General features: G+C 32.0%; 1 protein-coding gene across 1 annotated transcript in view; it reads right to left on the reverse strand.

Moving 5' to 3' along the window:
* Positions 1-23: 23 nt before the first annotated feature.
* LOC145276985 (clusterin-associated protein 1-like) overlaps positions 24-25,642 on the reverse strand; it is a 41,112-nt gene continuing 15,493 nt past the window's right edge. The window contains exons 3-12 of the mRNA XM_080128552.1: positions 25,156-25,240; positions 19,119-19,304; positions 16,212-16,307; positions 15,265-15,348; positions 11,513-11,646; positions 6,536-6,677; positions 4,317-4,419; positions 2,952-3,038; positions 2,687-2,757; positions 24-314 (exon numbers count right to left, since the gene is read on the reverse strand). Of these exons, the coding sequence (XP_079984678.1) occupies positions 123-314; positions 2,687-2,757; positions 2,952-3,038; positions 4,317-4,419; positions 6,536-6,677; positions 11,513-11,646; positions 15,265-15,348; positions 16,212-16,307; positions 19,119-19,304; positions 25,156-25,240 (1,180 nt within the window). The 3' untranslated portion in view covers positions 24-122. The remainder of the gene's footprint in view (positions 315-2,686; positions 2,758-2,951; positions 3,039-4,316; positions 4,420-6,535; positions 6,678-11,512; positions 11,647-15,264; positions 15,349-16,211; positions 16,308-19,118; positions 19,305-25,155; positions 25,241-25,642) is intronic.

Consider the following 25,642-nt stretch of genomic DNA (forward strand, 5'->3'; position numbering starts at 1 on the left):
GCTAACAGGAAGCATCGAATTGATTTCTTTTTTTTTAATATTTTATTTTGATAGTCTCTTTCTAAATATATACACAGTGGGTGAATTGGCAAACATATTAAAAAGAATATTTAGTAAACAAATCAAAAAGCATCATCAGTATCTTCATCATCTATTTCTGCTTGTTGATGTCTTGCATTGGTTTTCCGTTGTGTCATGTTCGGCCGTGCTGGTATTCTAAGATCATCGTCATCGAAATCATCATCATCTATTTCGTCGTCGTCGTCATCATCATCGTCGTCGTCAAGGGCTATGTCGGAATCCAAACCATTTTCCTGGTTATAAAAGAAAAAAGGATGTTCTATTAGATTCTTGAAAAATATTCATAAGCTATTAATTAAAATTAAAATAATAATTAAAAAATTTTTTTAAATCAAAAGACAAGTCATAAAATGTTATTGATGTTTTTACAGCAATGACAAAAACATTTTCCACATTCTCTCTTCAGATGTTGTCCTTTTCAGACCAGAATTCTATCTAGAAGTTATTTAATATGAAGTTTAATTACTTCTGGGTTCTGTTGACAACAAAAACCGTCCTCTCATGACGAGATCGGTTCTACGCATGCGTCAGATGACGTCATGACCTGACTTAGTCAGTTCTTCAACTATTTAAACTAAATTTCATGTACGTCATGTTAGCTCAGTTGGTTCATTATCTAAATGTTTTGGGTTCGAACTGTGGTGTGAGATGGTTTTTTTTTTTTTCCGATTTTTTTTTTTAAATTTAAATATTGAACCAGTGTTATTTAAACCATTTTTCACGTAACGTTCGTTTTTTTTTTTTTTTTTACTTCGCTTATTCTTAGGTTATCATTAACACCCCCGACCGACAGCACACCCCCAAAAACACCCGGGTACCCACAGATTTTTTTAAATTTTAATATCGAAACAGGCTTATTTAAACCATTTTTCACGCGTTTTCATTTTTGGTTTTAACGTTCGTTTTTCTGTTTTCTTTTTTCGATTTTCACATTTAACATCGTTCGTTTGCCTTACGTTAGTTTTTTTTTGTTTTTTTTCCAATGTTTTGATTACCCCATGTGTTATTTAAGCCACTTTTCACATAACATTCGTTTTTACTTCGCTTATTCTTAGGTTTTCATTAACAACCACACACACCTTCAAACACTCGGGCAACTTTATATTTGGGTTTTTGGTGCAGAAGTGTGCAAATATGCATGCGTAACGTAATAACTGTTGGTTCAGGTTTTAATTTTTAGCCTTGCAGCAAACATGTCTTCATAGCTCACGCATTAACGTCAAAGGAAAAAGTAAATCGTAAGCTAAACGTTTTGGTTTCAATTCTCGGTGGTGGCACGCTTTTCTTTTCTTTTTTTTTTTTTTTTTAAATCATTACGATATATTGGGTCCAATATAATAAATATGAAATCTGCATTAATCAAAATATCATATTTAAGTGTATTTTATGACCGAGCAATGCCAGCTCTAATGAGCCCTTTTCTACAATAATCATATTTACATTTTTGGATGTTTATTTTGTGTTTTCATAGATAAATTTGTTTATAAAAAAATAGTCACTTATAGTTGGGATGATGTACTGGATTATTATGTGAGTTGCTTTCTATTGATTACATTTTGATGGATCTCCTTAGTGTGTCCAATGTGTCATCAGTCCTGGCATTTTATTTTTTTTTATTTAAATATCCAGAAGTTTTGTTACCTTGGTGATACTATTAGTCATAAGTTGGAGCAGGTGCTAATGTGATGGCAAGAATTCGGAGTGAATGGAGTAAGTTCAGTGAATTTCTGATATTACTAACCAGCATAGTTTTACTGTTGACCATGTGTATAAAGTGTAATGATGGCAGTAAAACCTGGCCAATAAGAGTTGAGGACATATGTTGCATGGAAAAATTATATGAGAATGATACAATGCTATGAAATCAGTACATATATAAAAAACTAAAAATAAAGATCATTTTAACATATGTTGAAACAATAATAAAAAAAATTGCCACAGTGGGAAACTCATTTAATATGACAGAGACCTGAATACATTATATCGTTATGGGCTTTCACCATACAATGCCTGATGATAAATGTAATAATAGTCAATTTCTTATTTCTCTCAAATTAATTAACTTTTGTTTTCAATCATATATTTGAGGATAGGTTATGTATTAGTAATGGGTTTAGGAGTTTGTTTTGTGTGGATTATATATCGTTGGCATGACATGATCAGTTGATTTGTGGAATCTGTCCATTTGGCCTAAGTAATGGGCCAAAATGGTATGTTGTTTAAAAACACTTGGACATCATGGTAAAGAGATAACCCTCACTGAGGGGAGATTTAGTTTGTATATTCTACAACAGGGTGTTGATCCATTTTGCATTAATGTATACATTTAATGTTCTAAATTGATTGTGAAGTAAATAAATATTTTTGGTACAACAATTTTTTGCCCCTCCATTAAAACCTATATAATACTAAAATTTATTTTTGGTTGCGATCAAAGTTATATTTAAAATGTACAGCCTGAACAGGGATTGAACTCGATCTTCAGATTGAGATTTTTGTATTTAGTTGATACCTCCTCCTACTACTTCTCATTTCTATCTACCAAGCATGCAACAAAGGAATATTATTAGAATTTTACGTTTAAATCCTTGATTCTTGTACTTACATCATCTGATTCGGCTCCAAACATGGATCCCTGCACTTGCAGTTTTCTTTCGTGGTTTGTTAATTTTGCAGCTGAAAAACAGGAAATACTTTCATTTATTAAAAAAAAAAAAAAAGTTGTTTAATGAAAGTTGATCGACCGATCTCTCAACTGAAAAGTTCTTCCTTATCTTTTCATTTCTAATTGCTTTCAATCTTGTAGATAAAATGGAAATCAATTTTTCCTTTGACAAAAACTCAAGTTACAAAAATAAATTCCTTTTTACCTTCAGGTCGAATTCGGTTGTTGGTCGGACGCTGTTGTTGGCGCAATTGGGTCTTGTCTTTCATTTCTGATCCACTGTCTGACGCATCTAATTGCAAATCAACAGAAATAAAATTTTGACATTTTTTTATCATTAATTTAATTTAAACTAGTTATTTACTTCTTTCCTATTGTAGGAAGATGTGACACAAGGTCAGAAGGCGGGGAGAATCAAGTCAGCATGCTCCTAAAAGAGGAGCACTGACCTAGCCAAAATTGCATGAACAATTCCATCAACATTCTTTAGTCAGGGCGCCTCAGGCAGTAAGCAATAAACTTCTAGGTAATATCTAGATGGTATACCCAGTCTGACAGGTAATGGGCCTTTTGAAAACTGATCCTCAACTGGTATCTCTACCCAAGTATCCATGCAATGAGGAGACCACCCTCATGATGAAATAATTTAAAGAATGTCAAATAATTTTATTTTATTTTGAATAATACTATCAACTTGCTCATGGGCTAACATAATGGGCTTAGCATTGTCTCCCTAAGATTTTATTGCTACAGTGCATTTATTAAAAAAAATTATAACAAAAGGTTAACAATGGTTTCTTCTCAATTATTTATTTTTTTAATGTTTGAAAATGCACCATTAGAACATTATTAAACCAAATTCATTGAAGTTCTGTCCTTGAGGATAGTAATATTCTTACATTTTAATCTGTACAATATTTCCTTTCTATCACGGGTATATACATCAAAGATTTTTCTTTTATTTTGTATTTTCTTGAGGAAAGAGTTATGGACTAGCACCAAAACCTTTATTTTAGATTGAAAAATTAATATCTTTAACTTATTAAAACACTAGCCTGAGTGCCCGGCATTGCCCGGGTGTTTGGTATGTTGAGCAAAAAAAAAAAAAAAAGTCCTAGTAGGCAGGTAGGCTTGAACCCGTACCGTGAAGAAGGAAAAAAACATGACATCTTTGCCGTTGCATCCATCGCCAAACTGGAAGTGGCGAAGGTTTAAATTAAGGCTAGTCAATCGATAAGAGGGGATGACTTTTGAAATTATCGATGAAAAAAGTGACCTCTCTTGTAGAAAAATGCCCAGTTGAAGGTGTAAGAATTAATGCTTTTAGTCAATTTTTCGACATTTGTTGAAAGGGTCAAGCTTCAAAACGATACCAATTTTGTGAAAATCTGTCGCCTCTGTCGGAAGTTTAAGGCAGACACACAAACAGACAGGTGAGATTTATATTATAGAAGAGATGCTGTTTTAAACTTCATATGATGCTGACTGCAATTTTTGTTTTTTTTTTGTTTTACTGAATCTTAATAAAAAACTGAAAAGAAAAAAAGATTTTCTCAGAAACATTGATTACCTGAATTAGTGAATTCCTCATCTTCTTCTAGACTTGATTGTAAATTTCTTTTTTCTTCTTCCCGCATCTTTTCAACTGAAGATTGCATTGCAAACTGGGTTTCCTGCTCAGTTGGAATTTACAATACATTTCAGTCAAGTTTTAGAAACGATAATTTTAAATGTTTTATTATTAGAACTTTAAGAATACCAAAAATGATAGTTTCTCTTCTCTAAAATAAATTATTTACCTTAAAGAAATAAATATATCGGCTTTCAACCATATAAGATCATTTTCAAGCGTTTTTTGTAAGCACTTGAAAAGGACCTTATATGGTCGAAATGTTGCACATTAATTTCTTTAAGGTAAATAATTTATTTTGTTTTAAAGAAAGAAAAGTAAAAGAAAATATCGTTTTTGACTTTCTAAAATTTCTAATATCTCCCAAGTTTAATATCATTTCATTTTAAATGTTTTACTAAATCAAAACAATCAGTTCAGAAAATTCTCAAACTTACAATCAATTTTCTCCAAAACTATGAATAATATTCCAAACAAGTCTAGATACCTTTAAATGGGGAGAGGGAAGAGGTTTCAATCTGATACAAATATTTCTCTTGATAGACATTAATGGCCTTGCAAAACTTGATTCATAAGCAGAGTTCATGAAAATGTTGAATCATTCAAAATATATATAATAATATTAATAGAACTACTTTAATATTTCCTTCCTTAATCTATTCCAATATCATCATCCTCAGATTTGATTTAACGTCTGTTTAAAATTAATGAGTGTCACTTAACGATGCTAAAACAGTTTTTCTTTTTCAAAATATTGCATTTTTCAGAAATTTATTTTCCTGGCCAATTGGAATTTGTATCCAAATGTATAAAAACTTTCAGGAATTTATTAAGACACTTTCATGGACTAGATGAACCGTGAAACTGTAATCAAGTACTAATTATTGCTATGAAACTCTGAGCCCTTTTTTGTACAAAGTCTGTTTCATTCTTGATTTGGCTCAGTTCTGATTTTTAAGCTAATACATAGATTTTCCCAATATTAAACAAATCTGAATATCTTTAAATGGGATTACCCCCAACTTGATACAGACATTTCTCAGACAAAAATTTTAATTATTTAGTTTGCTCAATTCATTTGGTAAAAAATAAAACAATCATACTTCAACTGCCATATAGGGAAACAATGGTAGAAATTTACACAGGAGAGGATGTAGTAGGTCAGCACTTGTTCAAATTCACTTTGAATTGTGTTATTGGTGCATTTAGTACAAAGGTCTAAGGATTCTGATTGAGAAAGTGACCTTTCTTCAGTTCAATCGAAATTGACGGTGAAATAGTTTCTTGTAGTGTCTGCATAGACCTCTTTCTCGTGCAAGAGTGAATAATAAATTCTGAGGTAAATATCATAATGCTCATTGATAAGCATTATCAATCAATTATGTGGGGAACTCACATAATTGTTGGCGCTCAAAGGAGAAAAGATTAAATGAAACCTTTTTGAGTCAGCTATCATAGAGCAAATTTGATAGACCCTGCATCATTAGAGTACCCAGTATTTGAACTCTCTCCAGTAGTAGTAGAGTTGTTTAATTTTTGTATTTCTTTCTTATATGAAAATAACTCCCTTTTCAACTTGATTTTTTAAGCATCGGAAGTATTATAATACCAAAAAGAAATTTGTTTTTATTTGGACAGTGTTACAAATTTTGATGGGGGGGGGGGGGGAATCAATTTTCAGGTTGAATTTGATAATGAAAATATTTTAAACAACCCAAGTATATGGAGTCCCTCTCCACAAATGAAAAATTTACTTTTACCATGGCTAATGTTTGTGTAAAATTTCCAAAAATTTCAAGGCATTTTGAGAAAAGTATGAACAGATGAATGATTTGGGGGAAACCAGAATCATCCCAGAAAATTCATTCTGGAAAAAAATATACTTTTACCATAATGAATTTTTGTGTAATTTTTTAAAAAAATTCAATGCATGATTAGTGAGGAAAGTGCAAACAGACGAACAGGATTGAATTACTAGGTCCAATCCTTCTTTTGTCAAGGAACCAATAAAAACTAATAGACACCACTGAAGGAACTTAACAAATAATACATAAACCTCTATTGTCAATAAACAAAAATTTGTGACATTTTTAAAATCTGTCCTAATAATTGGTAACTTTCAAAATCTATATTTAAAGTTACAAAAAGAAAATATTTACCTTAAATTTGTCCTCTTCCAATTTGTTGTATTCTTCAAGTTGTTGTTCTAAATAAGTGAGGTTACGAAATTTAATGATGTAATTCTCATAGATTTTCTTCAATTCTTCTTCCAGTTTTTCATACTCATCCATGAAAGCTGGTCTGAGTAAGAGAATAGAAAAATGATTATTTTCACTTTTCATGCAGTTTTCAAAGGTGTTCATGTTTGTTTTTTCACAAATTGCAAAGGAGGAGCTTAAGGCAGGCAGTCTTGTGCCAGAATTATTGACACAGGTGTCAAAATTAAACAAGATGCAATTGTCATTCAAAAAAAGGTGGTTAACAAAGAAAATAGGAAAGATATTAGACTCTCAGTGAAAAATAATATACAAGGTCGAGTTATGTCCCTTGCACTTTATGAAAGGTAGAGTGATCTGCTCTTGAGTGCAGATTACACACTGCAAGATGATGAGGTAGACTATGGTGGTTTAGATGTAAACAAACATGCTTGGGAGATTACTAGACAATTATCGTATCCAGCAGCTTTTAAACCATCTTCCAACTTATAAATTGTTTTAATAAATGAATTAAAGTTTCATAATGCGTCCATTGATCTGATAGCAGCAAAACTCTCTTTTTCATATTTCATATCTAAAAGAACAAACTGAAAAATAAAACCCAACCCTCTCCAGTTTTGCCAAGCTTGAAAGAAGGCAACAAAGATAAACTTGAGAACTGAATAAAAAATATGGTGCTTGTTTAGATAGAGTCGATAGATTGATTTTTTTAAAAATATGTCGTTTTAAACAAAAGCAATATTACAAACTTAATTATCGTGTCATATGCATATTATTTGGATTCATCGGACTACTGTTCTCATCTTGAACATAATTTTCACGTTTCGGTTGATGTAATCTCCGACCTTGTTCAAATGTATTCTGTCAAACTGAAGAACACAATTGCAAATTATTTAGGTCCTCTATCCAGTCATGGCTAATGACGGAACGAGAGCATGCTACCCCCATGAAGTGAATAAAGGGTTTCATTCAAAACTCCATCCAAATACCCAAGTTCGACAAGAGACACCTGAAGAAGGTCAGAGTTTACATTGACCGAACTATTGTGAAAATGACACTCAAGATAAGAACAGTAGTTCAATGAATCCAAATAATACACTCCCAATCTAAAAAAAGAAATTCAGAAACGTAAAATATACAAAAATTATGAAAATTCCTCGAGTAGAACAACCATTATTTTTAATAAAAAAAAAAAAATATTGCACACCATGACACAAGTAATCTAAAACATTCATTCCACGTTATGTCACCTGTGTGTAAACTCTTCATCTGTCTAGTTTATAACATCTAAGAAAAAATGCAATTTTACCATTTTCTGTATAAATTACTTTTAGTTATAAATAACTTTCTACTTAATGAATTTTCATAACTTTTGGATACATTACTATTTTTGACATGACAATCAAGTATGTAATATTGTTTTTGCTAAAAAACGATACATTTTAAAAAATCGATCTATCGACCCCTATTTCAACAAGCACCAAAAATATCTTATATAATTTGTCCATTTTCCATAAATAATATTTCTGTCAGTCAGAATTTTTTTTTAAGCATAATACATCACAGAATGTGTTTCATTTCGATCTAAACTACTTTTAAAAATGGAAAATATTGCATTAATAGGTAGGTAATTAATTTCCAAAAAATAGTGCAGATGGCATGACCAAAAGTGAAATCCTAAGGTCTTCAATGTGATGTTGTACCAATTGATCTATTTGGACTTTCTTATAAATAGAGCTTAAAACATTATCTTAACAAAATAATTATAGCTTTGGCATGATATTATTTTTCAAAACATAATTCAAACATGCGCAATAATTAAAACAATTAATGAGTAATTCTCAACAGTGTTGAAAATTAATATTTTTTTCCTAAACAGTTCATTTTGCTTCAATTACATATTGGCATTCAAAACAATTTAATATTTAATATATTAAAGACTTTGACCACATAGGAACCATAATTCTAGTATTTATACAGAAAAAAACATGTACAATTTATTTTCTTAACATTGAATTTGAGGAATTATTTCATCAAATATATAGAGCAGCGAGTTAAAGCTGATCATTTTTTTTTTTTTAATTAAACTTTGCCAAAAACAAAAATGTGTCTATAAAGATAAGTTGTGACTAACACAGCCTTATCTTAAGCATCAGTTTTTTTTGTTTTGTGTGTACAAAGAATTTTTTTCTTTTTAATAAAAGAAAACAATACTTCATTCTTGTTTGATATTTCTTCAAACCACTGTCTTGGCATTTCTTCCATAATTTTCCAAGTCAGCTGTCTCTAGATTTGCGGATCACAATATAATTCCAACATGCAATGTTCTACTTGTAATTAACGAAAGGAATAAAAGAAAAAAAAACATTATAAACAATTGAAAAATTTGTATTGTTTAGACTAGTCTTCGCATCTTGAGTTATTCTCACAACAATGTAACTGCCGACCTTCTTTAGGTGTACCTTGTCAAACTCAGTGAATCTCAAGAAATTTTGAATTGAACCCTTCATTTAATCCACAAAAGTAGCATGCTCTTGTTCCATTAGCCATGACTGTGTTGAAGTCGTGAAAAATTCACAATTATATTCTTAGTATCGCCTTTTTTCTTTTTTCTTTATTTTTCACTCCAAACAAGGCACAGTGCCACTTTGAAGTAGGGGGCTACTATCGGGGACATAAGTTGTAGGAATATTATGTAAGGGAGATAAACAGCAAGATGTCTGTTCACATTACACTTGAACTTCTGTAGGTCAGTACAGTTGGGAAAGCAGAATCCCAAAAGGGAGTCCCAAAGTCTAGCAGTTCTGGGGAAGAAACTGTTGGAGTAGAAGATTTTCTTACACCTTGGGATCTCTACTATGTAGGGGTAGGATTTAGCTGCTTGTCGGGGGTATTTACATCGAGGGGGTACAAGTGCTTGTAGTTCATCAGAGCATTTACCATTAAAATACAGCAGAGGGATGCAACATTTTGTTGATGGGGCAGAGGCTGAAGCTTAGATGACAGTTCAGGACCTATCAGGTTGGCGACTCTTTTGAATCCTGTCTAGGAGTGAGAGACAAGTAGCAGATGCATCAGCCCAAATGTGACAACAGTACTCCATACATGAGTGAATGGTAGCCTGATAGAGGTACAGGATACTTTCAGTCATAAGTAGCTTTCTAGCATGGTAGAGAGAGCCTACCTTCTTCGCAGCAGCCTTGGTAATGCTTGTGCTTAGAATTGAACCTTCAACCTCCAGAAGAATGTCAGAACTGAATTTTACTTATTTATCCATTACACCACAGGTTCTTGATATTCTGTGCAGATTCCTGAATTCGACATAAAGATCCTAGATTTTGACAATATACTTCTAGAAAAGATTGGAGGTTACATTGTGAGAATAACACTAAAGATGAGAACAATAGTCCAAGTAATACAAATTATCAATCCTCATCTCAAAAATTTAGAAACTTGATTGCAATATTGTATATATATTCTAGTATATGCAATTTATTTTCCTATCATTGAACTTGAGAAATTATTTCACCTAATAATGCATACAGCAGCCAGTCAAGGCTGATCATTTTTGCTAATGTAAAAAGTCTGGAATCAACAAAGATATTTAAATATTAAAAAATTTTAAATTAAAAAATGTTTTTTTTTAAAGAAAACCCTAAAAATATATTTTGATTAGAACATATTAAAAAATAAAATCGTTCCAAAAAGGAATAATTTCAAAGTAAAGACTAGTTTTTTTTTTTTTTTAGTTTAATATGAATGCCAATTTTTCCAAAAATCTGACTTAGATCCAGAAATATTGCTACTTCTAAAAGTAAACCTGTTTTTACAGATTAAAGGATCCAAATATTATAATATGAATACAAGTATTATGCATTGCAATCATTGTTTTATTAATAAAATAAAAACATGATCCTTTGGTTCTTGTCCAGAATTCTTCCTATATTAAAAAACAAAATGTTTTTAAAATTTTGTAATGAAATGAAAATATCATACTCCAAAAATCACATAAACTGATGGAGTAGTTTTATTTTTATAAAGAAAATCATTTTTAAGCAATTAATGGCGATTCATAGGCTCTACAACATAAATCTGGCAAGTTTTTAATTATTGTTGAGTTATCTCCCTTTTTTCTTGAGATATTTTTTTTCAAAAAAGGCAACTGAAACAGTCACTTCTGGGATACTCATAAAATTTGATTTTCTTATTTAAAAAATAAAACTACTTGATCAATTTACATAATTTTTTGGAATATGATATTTTTATCCTGTTATGGATACGTACCTCATACAGATTTTTCTTTATTTTTGTTTTTTAAAATGAGGGATGATTCTGGACAAGAAGCAATCATTTTCAATATTAATATTTCGATTAAATATACTTACATCTCACACTTATCATTCAATGTGAACATGATTACAATAAATAAATAGGAATTAAAGAAGTGTATATATGTGGGGTTCTTGTCAAGAATCCCCCCTCTATTAAGGATCAAAATAAGGCGAAATCTGTATGATGTATATACCCGTGACAAAACGAAAAAAGTCACATTCCAAAAATCACAGAAATTGATAAAGTAGTTTTATTTTTAAACGAGAAAACAAAATTTTGAGTATCAGAAGAGTGACTGTCTCATTTAACATTTTGAAAAAAGTCACAAAAGACAACTCAACTCAAAACGAGATTTATATTGTAATGCCTATGAATTCCCATTAATCACTTAAAAATGATTTTCTTTATAAAAATAAAATTACTTGATCAGTTTATGTGATTTTTGGAATATGATAGTTTTGTTTTGTCATGCTTATGTATATTATACAGATTTTTCTTTATTTTTGCTTTTTTTAATCTAGGGAGAATTCTGAACATTTTAAAATATCAATATTTTCATTAAATATATTAAAAAAAACTTCTTTTTACCTGACATTTTGTAATGTTTGAAGTCTTTTCCGGTTTCGTTCTAACTCCGTTTTTCGTTTTTCAATCTTGCTGTCCAATGTACTTTCATCAGAACTTATGTTTTCCAACATGGAGAGAGTTTTTTGGATTTCTTGCTGCACAAAAATATTGAACAGAAGATGAAAATGATAAACAGAAAACCATTTCATTTAGCTATTTTACAAAATGACCACAAGAAGGCTGGTACTTCTATCAATTATGTAAAGGGCAGTTGTCTGTGTATATGTGTATCTGTATGTTCAGCTAAAAGTAAAAAACTACAAAATCAAGACCCACAAGATGAGTACATTTTGGATTAGAGTTGCCCCGGATGGATAATACCTAAAATTTAGGAAAAAAAATATTCGTTCTCTGGAGGTCAATTAGGTCAGGTTTTGTCAGTTTTTCAGTATTATTATGTACTAGTTTGGAAAGAAAATACAGACTTATTACTCGAGAAATCTATATATATAAAGGAGAGTTTTTTGTTGGTTCAAACTGGGAATGAAGCATCCTACTGGATGCCAAGCATTTACTCACTAACTCATATATTTCAACCGAGAGATCTTTTTAAGATTCTGACTGTCCTTCTAAAAGTAATTGTTTGAATCTCTCTCGCACTTGGTTCACTGGGTATATTTGCCGGGTAGTTTTTGTTGTATGTGTGTATGTCCAGCTAGACAGGAATGGGCTGGGCAAAAGAGAAAGAGAGGTGTGGGGAAAAATAGAGAGACAGATAGATAGAGATGGAAGCTTTAACAGAAACGGGTTACTTTTGCCCTGGGCAATGTCAGGTAGCCTTGTTAGTTGTATAATAATTCTGTAACTAATTGACAATGAAAAGGAGATCATGCAAAAATGCAATTTTCAGTCCAAACGAATAATATTAGTTTAAATAGAAATTTCAAAGAAAGGGGAGTAATTAAGATCTCCCCCTATTTCATCTATGCACAACAGTTATGACTGTTGCCCACCTATAAGTTCCAAAACTACTTGATAGAATTTCATCAAATTTGGCATGAAGTGTCCTTTAGATGTCAGTTGTAACAGAGAGGAGTCAAAAATGTATGACTAATACTAATAATAATAAACAAAAAACCTGTAAAACGTATTGAAGAGAACTGAATTAAATTCAGTACATGAAAAAAACCTTGGAATATTAAAGTGTGTCAAATGGATAAATTATAAAATACTTTTAGTTTTTAAGCCTCATAATTCATATTATACTAGCAATAAGATGTTCTCTCCAGTTGTATAGTTTTGTTGGTATATATAATGAATGAATATATATTACTCTACCATCCCCATAAGGAAGGAGTGATGTTTGGGAGGATGGTCAACAGGACAGATACTACACTACCCCCCCCCAAAAAAAAAAAAGAAAAACAAGTCGCGCGTGCATGGTTCCCCTCTGGTGCTGCATGTGAGATGATGCCACAAAAAATAGCGAAAAAATTATGAATGTGAGAAATGTGACGGGCCAACGTTGCCTTCACATTTTTGCCAAGCTTTAGGAAAATCTAATGGATGGGGCTAAAGTTATGGGATAAAAAGTGTAATTTTTTTGCAATTTTGGGGCATTTGTAACCCTTTTTGAGCTCCTGGGAATGCTGAATCCCAGTGAAAATGGACAAACAGTGCAGTTTCACACCTTAATACATGTATATTTGAATTCAGCACCATGAAAAACCACTATATAGACATACATATAAAGTCTTTGAGTAATATGAAAAAAGAGCTCCAAAAAGGCATGTTTTTTTAGTCCCAAAAGTCCCAGAGGGATGCAAACTAGAATTTTGCCAGGGTCACCCACACTGAATTTATATTAAGAACAATAGCTTCCGCATTTTGGCCAAGTTTCAGGAAAATCTAATCGATGGATTAAACGCTATGGGGCAAAATGTGTCATTTTTAGCCATTTTGGAGCATTTTTTTACCTCTTTTAAGGTCTTGGGGATGCCGAATCCCAGTGTAAATGGATAAAAGAGCCACAAAAAGGGGTGTTTTTAGTACTAAAAGTTCCCGGGGACACAAACTAGAATTTTGTCAGAGTCACCCATACTGGGTTTATATTAAGAACAATGGGCTCCACATTTTGGCTAAGTTTCAGAAAAATTTAATGAATGGATCAAAAGTTATGGGGCAAAATGTGTCATTTTTTTAGCCCCTGGGGATGCAACGAGAATTTTTGCAAAAAAAAAAAAAAATAAATAAAAAATTTTTTTTTTACTGTGCACATCTGTTTAATGAAATACAATTTGTGGCAAAATTTCAGGAAAAACTAATGGATGGTTATCTGGCAATCATCCGGAATAACGGACGCACACATGGACACCACTGAAAACATAGATCCCTCTCCGATAAATTGGGGGACCAAAAGGTAATCCCTGGAAGTATGGTATTATGGCCACAAAACAGATATTTGCGCTTATCCATACACCCACCTCATGAAAAAATATAAATCTTTATGATGTACAAATTTCTGATGAAAAGAACAATATTGTACACTAAAAATCGTATAACTTGATCAAGTAATTTTATTTTTATAAAGAAAACCATTTTGAAGTGAATAAGCTTTTCTAATACCTCCCCCATTCCATTTGTTAAGAATGGCTTTCTAAATTCTGATAAAAGCTTGAATTATTTGAAATTATCTCCCTTGTCCTGCAAAAATAGTGTTCAGATATCGTCGATAGTCATTTAAGCAGAAAATTTGATTTTCTTTTGTTTTAAAATAAAACTACTTGATCAATTTATGTGATTTTTGGTGTATGATATTTTCCTTCCATCACGGGTACGTATGCTATAAAGATATTTCTTTATTTTTGGTATTTTTGCTTTTTCATAAGGGGGGGTGGGGTGGGGTGGGGTAGAGTTATGCACTTGCATCCAGATATTATACTAATCCCCACAAATCAGAAGGTAATGCTAAGGAGGAGGATCTCAGTCACTACACTACCACCACACACCATGAATTGAACATTGAACGATAGTACAGTAGTCTAAAATAGTATAATAAACTGAATTTAGCATTAGAAAATACTAATAGTATAGTTTGGTTTAAGACATACATCTTCCAAATCTCTATTAGTAATAGATTACATCCATGAGCAGTAAAGGATGCGAGGGGATACAATTCTCGCATAAAACATTATCAACCAGAATTTAAATGTACTTTTCGAGGAGTTTTTGACTCAAGCACCAAATCGTGGTTTCCAAAGGACCCAGCAAAAGATGACTATAAGCACTTCCCTCTCATTAGAAGAAAGGCAACATTCTGTTTTTCTGCTATATTGAACAACCTATCAGAAGTAATGATGATGTTTAACATATTCAGGTTTAAATTCAACTCCAATAAACATTCAGACAATATATAGATGTACACATCTGGTTTTTGTTTTACATGGATTGTTGCACTTTGCTATCTTTCTGCTAATAAATTTGATATCCAATATCTAAATCAAATAGTTCTTTATTTAGTGGAATTTGAATTAGTATTTTTTGGAGCCTGTAAATGTTAATTAATTAATTAATTAGTATTATTATTTATCGACACTTATAAGCTCCAAAACGATTGGTTAGAATTGCACTAAATTTTACATAAAGAGTCCTTTAGATGTTGGATGTGATAAAATTAAGTTGATTAAATAAAACCACAACAATCTTCAGAAGGAACTAGTAGCAAAACATGCCATTTCGATGCTGTTTTTGGTTCGTATTTATAAAAACTTTACCTTTACAATTTTCACAGATGACTCGATTCCTTTCTCAACTTCCACAATCTCTAACGGATGGCCAATGACCATTGATCGACTTTCCTTTAAAAGCAAAAAACAAAGAAAGAATCGTAAATTATATTTCTGCCCATTTTTTTTTTTTAAAGGTGACAGTTGATTGACGATTAGAAATGCTATTAATCTTGAAGAAACAACGTTTTCACAAAATTACACCAGAATTAATATAAAAGAAAACACAGAAATGAAAAATATGTGAGAAACAATTGAGTTTTCATAATTTTATGAATTGGATTAATCGGAAAATTGTTCTCATCTTGAGTGTTATCTGCACAACGTTTCGGTCAATGTTACCTCCGACCTTCTTCAAATGGAAAAGTTGCCATGTTTGGTAAAGGAGAAAAGGGAGGTTAGCTCTACATTCCGTGGTTTCGTATTTTTGGATCTAGTTGAAAATGAATTTCCCCCCAAAAAATATAAAGTCAATAAAATTATCAAGCGAAATGCTGTTTCTAAATAATTTATGACTAAAATTTTAAATAAGCCCGTTAACTAATTGTACGTTCTTATCAACCTAAATTGATAAAAACAAAAGAGTTGCTCGTGAGATAATGTTAAATCATGTGTGTCTAATGTCCATTTTTTAAATTTTAACAAGATGTAACTTTTTTTTATTTTTTAATATATTATTATCTACTAACTGATATGAGATAAAAAGAGAAAGAGTTTCTCCTATGCCAAACAACTTTTACACCAGAAGAAGGTGGGGTCAGGGGATTATATCGACCGAAATATTGTGCACGTAACACTCAAGATGAGAACAAATGTCCGATTCATCCAAATATTGCACGCAAGTTTTTGTTTGTAAAACTTATAAAGAAATACATTAAACTAAAATGAATTTATTTTTTTCTAAAAATCTTCTCTGAGAAAAAAAAATGTCTTACTCTTAAATCGGCCTCCTTTGATAAAAGGTCATAAAGTGTGGCACCTTTTGTTGTAATTTCAGAGGCTAACTTCCGAGCTTCTTTCATATCAACTATCTGAAAAAAGAAAAAACACACACACATTGAAATATTAGAAGCAATCTTATGGAAGCATGCATACATTTCTATTACAATGAAATAATCGGAAGCTGAAGATCCTCATGCAGAATAGATATCTAAAGAATTTTAGTTCAAAATTTAATGGTTTGAAGACCAAACAAGTACAAAATTTTTTTTTAATAAATAAACACGTTTATTTATTAAAATTAAATTCGATATTTCGATTCATAATAGAATCTTCTTCAGAAAATATAGTTTTTTTTCTTTTTTTTTTACATACTATGGTGGAGGTTATGCCTGGTATGCTTCACTTGGATGTTGTTGGTGAATTGTAAAGTTCGATAAAGTAAAAAACGCTGGTCTGGCGTGTTATTTAAGGAGATTTTGAAGTTGTTACGCTTGACAAACAAAATTTTTTTTTATAAACAATTTGTGCATTTTTTTTTTTATTACTTAGGAGAGGGCAATGTTTTTTTACTTTATCCATTTTTTATCCACCTTCCTTCCTACCTTCTTTTTCTTTTTCGTCCAGCCCATTGATCTCTCTGAAGACAGACATATACACACAACTCAAGTTGGCATTATGGAAACAACTCAGAAAAAAAATCAAGTTATTTCCCTTTACATAATAACATTAAATTAAATTATTCAAGCTAGTTATTGAATTTATCAAAAGACAAGCAGGAATGCCCGATATTGCTCAGGATTGAATGAGATAAGCACCATGCACTTTTAAACCATGCTCATAGCACTAGACATTTTTTTTTTATTGCCCTTCTCATCCCGTTCCATCTCTAGTCTCATAATATAGTTGGAATAAGCTGGAATGTTAGAAAACTATTTAAATTGGTGTCTTATACACACAGTTAAAATTTTATTAAAATCTTATACACACAGTTAAAATTTTATTAAAATCTTATACACACAGTTAAAATTTTATTAAAATCTTATACACACAGTTAAAATTTTATTAAAATCTTATACACACAGTTAAAATTTTATTAAAATCTTATACACACAGTTAAAATTTTATTAAAATCTTATACACACAGTTAAAATTTTATTAAAATCTTATACACACAGTTAAAATTTTATTAAAATCTTATACACACAGTTAAAATTTTATTAAAATCTTATACACACAGTTAAAATTTTATTAAAATCTTATACACACAGTTAAAATTTTATTAAAATCTTATACACACAGTTAAAATTTTATTAAAATCTTATACACACAGTTAAAATTTTATTAAAATCTTATACACACAGTTAAAATTTTATTAAAATCTTATACACACAGTTAAAATTTTATTAAAATCTTATACACACAGTTAAAATTTTATTAAAATCTTATACACACAGTTAAAATTTTATTAAAATCTTATACACACAGTTAAAATTTTATTAAAATCTTATACACACAGTTAAAATTTTATTAAAATCTTATACACACAGTTAAAATTTTATTAAAATCGGAAACATGTATTCAAAGTTTTAAGAAGATTCTGTTTGCATCAGTCACTTATGGAGCACGTAGATAGTAGGCACTTAGAGGGTAACATTTTCCTCAGAGAAAATTTCATCAGAATAGGATATTATGGTTTGGAGTTCCCTTACATTTAGAGGTTCAGAACCATTTCCATTGTCTTCTCCAGAAAACTTTATATATATGGTGGAAATTGCTAAAAAATAGGATATATTTGGAGGGAATATCTAAAAAAAAAAACCAAAAAAACACAAACTTAGAACCCCATCTTCCAACAAATTCCTGATGAATCGCCGCCTTAAGTAAGATACTTTATCAAATCTCCAATACTAACGATTACTACGATACTATCCCATTGATTACTGTACACGCAATAAGCCTTATCCTCAAGTGGCTTCCGGGCCTTGATAAGTGGTGACCTCCATGTAAAAAAAAAAAAAAAAAAAAAATGATATACATGACCACTTGACTTCTAAAAAATGAATGTTTTTTTTTTTTCTAAATTTCAGATATCATTTTTTGGGGGTTACACTGATTTAAAAGTACCAACTTTATTTGAGCTTCAAACCAAAAATTGATGGAAAAACAAATTACTCTAAATATTGTCTCCTCATTTCCAATTTAGTTCTTGGGAACCCTTAAATAAAAGAATATTACAGAAAAAAAATGTTTAGATTCTGTCCAAGACAATGCTAAAAAGAACACATCAGCTTTGTGGGTGTGTCTTGCATAGTTTCTTACATTTTGTTGAACATACACACAGACAACTACCTTTTATATAATAGACTAGACCCTCTGGGCCTCAGCAGTTTATTATCATACAGATATTATTGGTATGAATAAATTAAAAGTATTTTAAAAGTATTTCTTTTTTATAATTAAAAGTATTGTCATATGTGAACGCAGACCCCACAATATTATTGGTATGAATAAATATATAATGTCTAGTCACAGAAAACATTTTTTATCACTCCTTGACCTTTTGCTTATGTGTAGTATTTGTTCTCCACAACATCAGCACTAATTGACGCTTGAAGTTTTCATGTAATTAATTATCTCTCTTGAAAAAATTCAAAATATGGACTGACATACAAAGAAAGTGTCGTTTACATTATAAGTGGATAATTACTTTCACTACCAAACATGTTATTGTTACTTTGCTTTTCCTGTTCTTCATTTACATCATCCTCTTGCTATCTTTCTCTGATGCTGCTACTACTACTATTCCTTCTATGTCTCTTCCTTCACCACTTCTCATTTCATTCATCCTTCCTCCCATTATCTAACCCATTCAATGTACAAATAAACTTTTTTTTTCTTACCTTGGAAGAAATATCAAAAGTTAGAGAGCTTGACTGATCAGAATCCATCATTTCATCCAACAATCCAATGTTGCTAGTTTTCGTCACATTGTATAAAACAGTAAGCACTTTGAGAAGTTCTTTCACAGCATAACCGTCAGCTTGGTACAGCTTTTTGCTGTTCAGTCGGATATGAGCTTTAGTGGCCTAAAAATTGTTCAAGAGAATTGGAAATTTAAAAAAAAACAAAATAATTGGCATTATTTTTGTTGTTTCTTTTTTCTTTTAAATTAATGTAATAACAGACAATAATTAACGTTTTAATATACATCTTACAGACAATCCTTAGATGTGTTAACTGAAATAATTAATGTTTTAATATACATCTTACAGACAATCCTTAGATGTGTTAACTGAAATAATTAACGTTTTAATATACATCTTACAGACAATCCTTAGATGTGTTAACTGAAATAACGTTTTAATATACATCTTACAGACAATCCTTAGATGTGTTAACTGAAAGAAATTGAACAGTTACCTGGATTTATAATTATGAAACATCAAAAGAAATGAATGAAATCAATTTCTTTTGGCAGAAATTGATCATCAACATCGTGCCACTATTGTGAGCATCAAACAATATCTGATGAGGTCCCAGAAACCACACCTCATGATGGTACATCAACATCAAGAAACAAGCGCCAGCAGAATAACCTTCATCACAAAACTGGTTAAACATTTTGGACAACAGAAACACAAAACAAAACGAACAGACTTTCCACTGCAAAAATGCAGGAAGAATGGGTTAACCATACCAAGCATTTTCTGGATGAATCGACCCAAGAATATATAAATCAGGAAGGCTTCATAGACTGGCTAAAAGTAGGATCGCTCCACTGTAATCAGGAAAGGATTATAATCGCTGCTCAAGATCAAGGTTTGATAAACAATACTTTTAATGCTTCCTTTTTAAGAAGATGAGTGGTCTCAGCAATGATAAGTTCTGCCACAAAAAATAGAGCGGGAGTTACTTGACATCCAGTTGTAAATTTCTGCTGGGGGACGCAAACTACGATACATTGCGATATAATGAAGTGCGCAAATATCTCCATTGAACCATCTGTATCGAATGCAGCAGCAAATCCTGGGAACATGTTTACCAGAAGAAAACAGTTGGCAATAAGTCATACACCATCCACTATGATCATGCAATTCCTACAGCTATGTATCTAGAAAACAAAACTATTAAACCTGATAGTCAAATAGGACAAGGATAAAGAAGTAACTTTAGTAGAAGTTAGTGGGTTAAAAAGCTGAGAGGGAAAAGATAACAAAATACCATGGTCTTATGTATGACATGAAAAGAAACTGGAATCTTAGGAAGATTGCCATCATTCCAATAATTATAAGAGCAACCAGTTTCATGAAAAAGAACTTAAAAAAAACACCTGGAAAATATACCTGGTGAACCAAGTGAAAGAGAGATTCAAACAATTGCACTTAAAGAGATGGTTAGAATCTTAGAGATCTCTTAGTTGGAAATATATGACATAACAGGTGAATGCTTGGCATCCGGTAGGATATTCCATTCTCAGCTAGAATGAAATAAAATTGAAAACAAAAAAGTTCTTTGAGTTAGAAATAAACTAAAATTATTCTGTCATTGATTTATGCAATTTAATTATCCTCCAATGTCAAATAAAAAGATCACTAATGAGGAACATTTGGCGATAAAAAGATTTGACCAAGGTAGGTAACTCTGTTCAAGGGATGTAATTTTCATACAAAAAAAAGAATATATAGAATCTTTTACATGTATAAAAATTATCATTCACCAACGTATATTTGTACATAAATAAATGTATGCCTGTTCCTCACAAATGCTTTTTTCTAGACCCCTCCCCAAATATATCTTAAGTGGTAAGAGGGAGAGAGAGCAAATAATAAGTCAAACAACCACTTTGCTGCCTGAAATGAATTTTGAAAGAAATCTTTCACGTTATAATAAAAAGTCAGTTCTTGGTGTTTTTTGTTTTTGTTATCTCAACAGAAATGATAATTTACATATGAAAAATTAAATTAAAGTAATTCTATGCTTTTATATAAATATTTTAGTATGAGTGTGAAGACTGGTGAAGCATAATTTATTTCAGTCATTTTTGATGGATAGTATACACTAGTATATAACAAAATACATAGATAAGTCATCCGCAAGAAAAACATTTTGTATTGATAATACTGTGGGGGACTGCGAAACTGATTAGTTACCCAGTTATAGTGTAGGCTGCGTTGAGGAACTGGTTATTGAGAAGGTAGCATGTTCAATTACTAGAACGGTTGGAGGTCATCATTTGTTGCTAGGACAACGTAATAAAAACAACAAATAAACATGTCAAGAGCACATCTAAGGAGAACGGAATGAAGCATGCTGAAACAGGATCATATATTTACATATGTACAGGAGAATTTATTTACACAGAAAGGTTACAAACATTACAGAGAGTTTGTATGTACATGAACTAGCATGCATGTAGATAAATGTTCGTTGCGTGAATGTATACGAGAGTTTGTTGCATGTATGTGTGCGTGAATTGTATACAAGAGTTTGCCGAAGTATATGTTGGAAGTCCATTGCGTGTGTAAGAGTTTGTTAAGTTATACACAAGTATTTGATTCTACTTTGGAGAAGGAAAACGATTCTGTCGAGGCATGTTTAAAGGTGTGTCCCTTACATGGACAATAAGAAACATGTTGACAGGTCGAAGGCAAGCGAGTGAGAGAGAGAGAGAGAAATAGAACAGGAAAGAGAGAACGCCACCTGCTGGGCAAACAAGGATTACTATACGATGATGCGAGTCAAACAATGTTAAAAAAAAAAGAGCTAAAATCAAGATGATTTTCCCAACCTGAGAAGCCACAACCCTGTGTGTGGATGTGTAAAGAAAAAAGCAGTATAAAAAAACAATTTAAGAGAAAGACATCAAATGCGCTTGTAAAGCTTGGTTTGGTTTAGTTTAGTTTTATTGCATTGTGGGTTATGGCATATCAATCCTTTTCAAGCTGCCAAATCAAATTGTTCAAATTGCCAAATCCGATCATTTTGGTAAAAAAGATTTATGCTTCAAGTTCTTTATATCTTCAAATATTTATTCATGGTGTTTGGTTGTTTTGTAGAGGAAATTTTTTTTGTTTTAGCAGTATATGGTTGAGTTTTGCAAATAGAAAGGAAAAAAACTACCATCTATGGTTAAACTAATAATATTTTGGATAAATTTGATACACCGTTGTCGAAACTTCCAACTCCAAAACTTGACACTGTTTCAAGTTGACTTGTACATGACTACGTCCATAGCACACGCCTTCTTCCAACTCATTTGCCTGTTTGCTTTTTGTCCGTTTTTATTCACCTGTCTCATTAGCATAGAAACAGCAGCAGTGTGTGTCACTCACATGACCATCAACCCAAAAACCAACTGGGTGTTGCTATTTTAGTCTTTCTTTCTTTTTCTTCTTTGTTACATGACTGATCCTTTGAAGCATGCACGCATGCTAGGCAAGTAAGTTATGATTTTCTCTACAGTCCCCTATGATCTCATGATCACAAACAGGGAAGGGAAGCAGTGTCGGTACTTCTTCGAAGAATCAGGTGTCACTTCCTCATTTCCATTTTCGTCATCACTACCATCATCGCCACCAGTATGTTCCATTATCTCCTCTTTTTGTTCTGTAGGCAGTTTCTACGCTCATCCAAAGGAACAGTAGGGGATTAGGATCATCCTCAATGTATGTGATCTTCTTCATCGTCTTTCACATGATGTGGAACACCATCAACCAACAAAGTCTGCGGAGGATCCCTACCTCATTATATTAATCCACTTCTTTGGCACTCGAGTCAACTTATCAGCCAAATTCTGCATCGATGGAACTAGGCTAATATCAACCTGCATATTGTATTTGCCAACTAGATACCGTATTCTCACCAGTCTCCTTCATACCAGTTTCCTTCATACCAACATTTCATGTGCGGCTTTAGTCCTAACTCGTGCCTTTCCAGTTAAAGTGTCGGTCAACCAGTGGTAAACACAATTATGAGTCAATGTGGAGTTGTACAATCTTGACCTGCCATTGCAGTGCAAGATTAAGGCCTTTTAGCGTCGCAGCAAGTTCCGCCAAATTTGTATGTTGGGCATCATTTTTCAAATGAAGCCAGCACACATCTTCCACAGCAGCATTCAATCGTTCCAACACTACACGTGTAGCCAATGAACATACGTCAACTCTTCATTTAGTTTGTGTCCGGATACATGCCACTTGCCCTGGGCAGTGTCATTCCTACATACTCTAGTCAACATTTTGGCCATCATTTGCTGTAGAGAATCGTCATCCACTATGTCGTCCCATCCTTTTGTTACCACAGTTATTTATTTTTTTAGTACTCCTGTTTCTGATCGGAGCCATCTACAGACATTGTCTCGTCAACACACTAGGTAACTCTGGAATTGGGCTCCCTCATTTCCATCGTAAAGTATTACACTCTTCCCAGACCTCAAGGCCTAACACGGGCACCTCATCCTTTAAGCGCTTAGGATCCTTGTTTATCAAACTGAAAGATTCCAGTTTCATTCGAACTACATCTGCAGATATTATGTCCTCATTGATGTAAATGTCATCAATGGAAGCTGAAGTAGCTTTCCTGAGTGGCCGACAAAGGGCGCAACTGTACTGATCATGAAAGATAAGACAAAAGGGGATGAGTGACAAACTTTAGAGCAATCATTTGCCTCTCAGTTATGCAGAAACTTTTCATTAGCATATTGTCTGAAAGTATGTATGGTCATTTGGAGCAAAACAATTTGCTGCTTGGAGAACAGAAAGACTGCCGAAATAGCTTTTGGTTAAACTAACAATTTCTCGGTAAATTTGACACACTGTTGTCAAAATTTACAACTCCAAAACTTGACACTCTTTCAAGTTTTCTTGCACATGATTATGTACGTAGCACACGCCTTCTTCCGACTTGTTTCTCTGTTCACTTCACATTCGTTTTTATTCATCCATCTCATTTGCATAGAAACGGCGACAGTCTGCATCATTCATACGACCGTCAACTGTAAAACTAACTGGATGTTGCCATTTTAGACTTTTTTTCTTTTTTTTTTTTTTTTGTTACACGACCAACCCTTTGAAGGACACACATGCTAGCCAAGTAAGTTACAATTTTCTCTACAAATGATTGGTGCAATTTAGATTGAGAAGCCGATATCTTCAGACAGCCTGATCTACTTGGACCAGTGCACTTGTAGGGGGCAGGAAAGAGCAAGTCATTTTTTGAGGAAATAGAAGTCATCTATAATCATTTGAAGTTTTAGTCTTCACATGAAAATTAACATCTTCAGTTTTCATAGAGGACGGTTATTAAAGTGAAATGGAGGGCAAGGCAAAACAGAGGGAGGAAGAAGAGAGAGAGGAAAAAAAGAGAAATAAAATCCAACCAAATAAGGATCTAGCATTTTCGCAGAAATCAGCCTTTTTTTTTTTTTACAAGGAAATCATGACTTATAAAGGTCCGAATGCCACTTGAGGATAAGGATTAATGAGAGCATGGTGGTTACCGAGATAACAGCTTAGTGATAATTAGTGGTGGAAATTGAGTAGAATTTAATTATTTAAGTGGACAGCTCAACAAGAACTTATTTAAACTGGACTTGAAGATGACGATGTTGTAGTCAACAGAAAAGCAGGCCAGTAGAACAGAGTTCCAGAGGCGGACAGTTAGAATTTGCATTTAGATTTAGGCACAGATAGAGAGTAAGGAAAATTGTTAATAGTGGTTGTAGAATAACGAGTGCTTTTAAAAGAAAGCAAATTTTGACTAAAAAGTAGAGAGGCAATAGTGATTTAAATGGAAATCCGATTTTGCTGGATTAATAAAAAGTGAAATTCCACTAAAAAAAATGGAGGATTTACATCCTAGTAATAAAAATCCCCGAAAAATTTATAGTTTCAATCAGTTCTCACAAAACAAAAAATAAAACAATAAAAATGAAACACCTACCATAAATTCTGTAACTGATCGAATGAAGAGAATGCGATCTTGTTGTGTATCTGTATCAGGATGTATAGCTGCATTTGGCTCATATCTGAAAACGAGTATGAGAAATAAGGTGCTTGTGCAGTATAATGATACCTACGGAATTATCAGGTCTCAAATAGTAACATATCCAAAAATTATGAAAAACGATATGGTAGAAAAATAATTAATGAAAAAAGAAATTTGTAAAATTTGTGAAATCACTATGTTATGCTTACTAAAAGAATAAGATAAGTTGACAGGGGAGATAAATAAGTTCTGTTGCTTACGTCACGTAATGAACGTAATTCAAAATGTCAGACAAATTTTATTTCTCATCTAAACTTTATCGAAAACTGTTTTTCATTAATAATTATTTTTCTACCTCATCGTTTTCTTTAATTTTTGGATCTGTTACTATTTGTGACATTACAATTATGTACCTATTTACTATGCCTCCCCACGGAGGGGA

The sequence above is a fragment of the Euprymna scolopes genome, chromosome 5 (genome assembly GCF_053919585.1).
Source record: "Euprymna scolopes isolate OS-2025 chromosome 5, ASM5391958v1, whole genome shotgun sequence".
NCBI lineage: Eukaryota > Metazoa > Mollusca > Cephalopoda > Sepiida > Sepiolidae > Euprymna > Euprymna scolopes.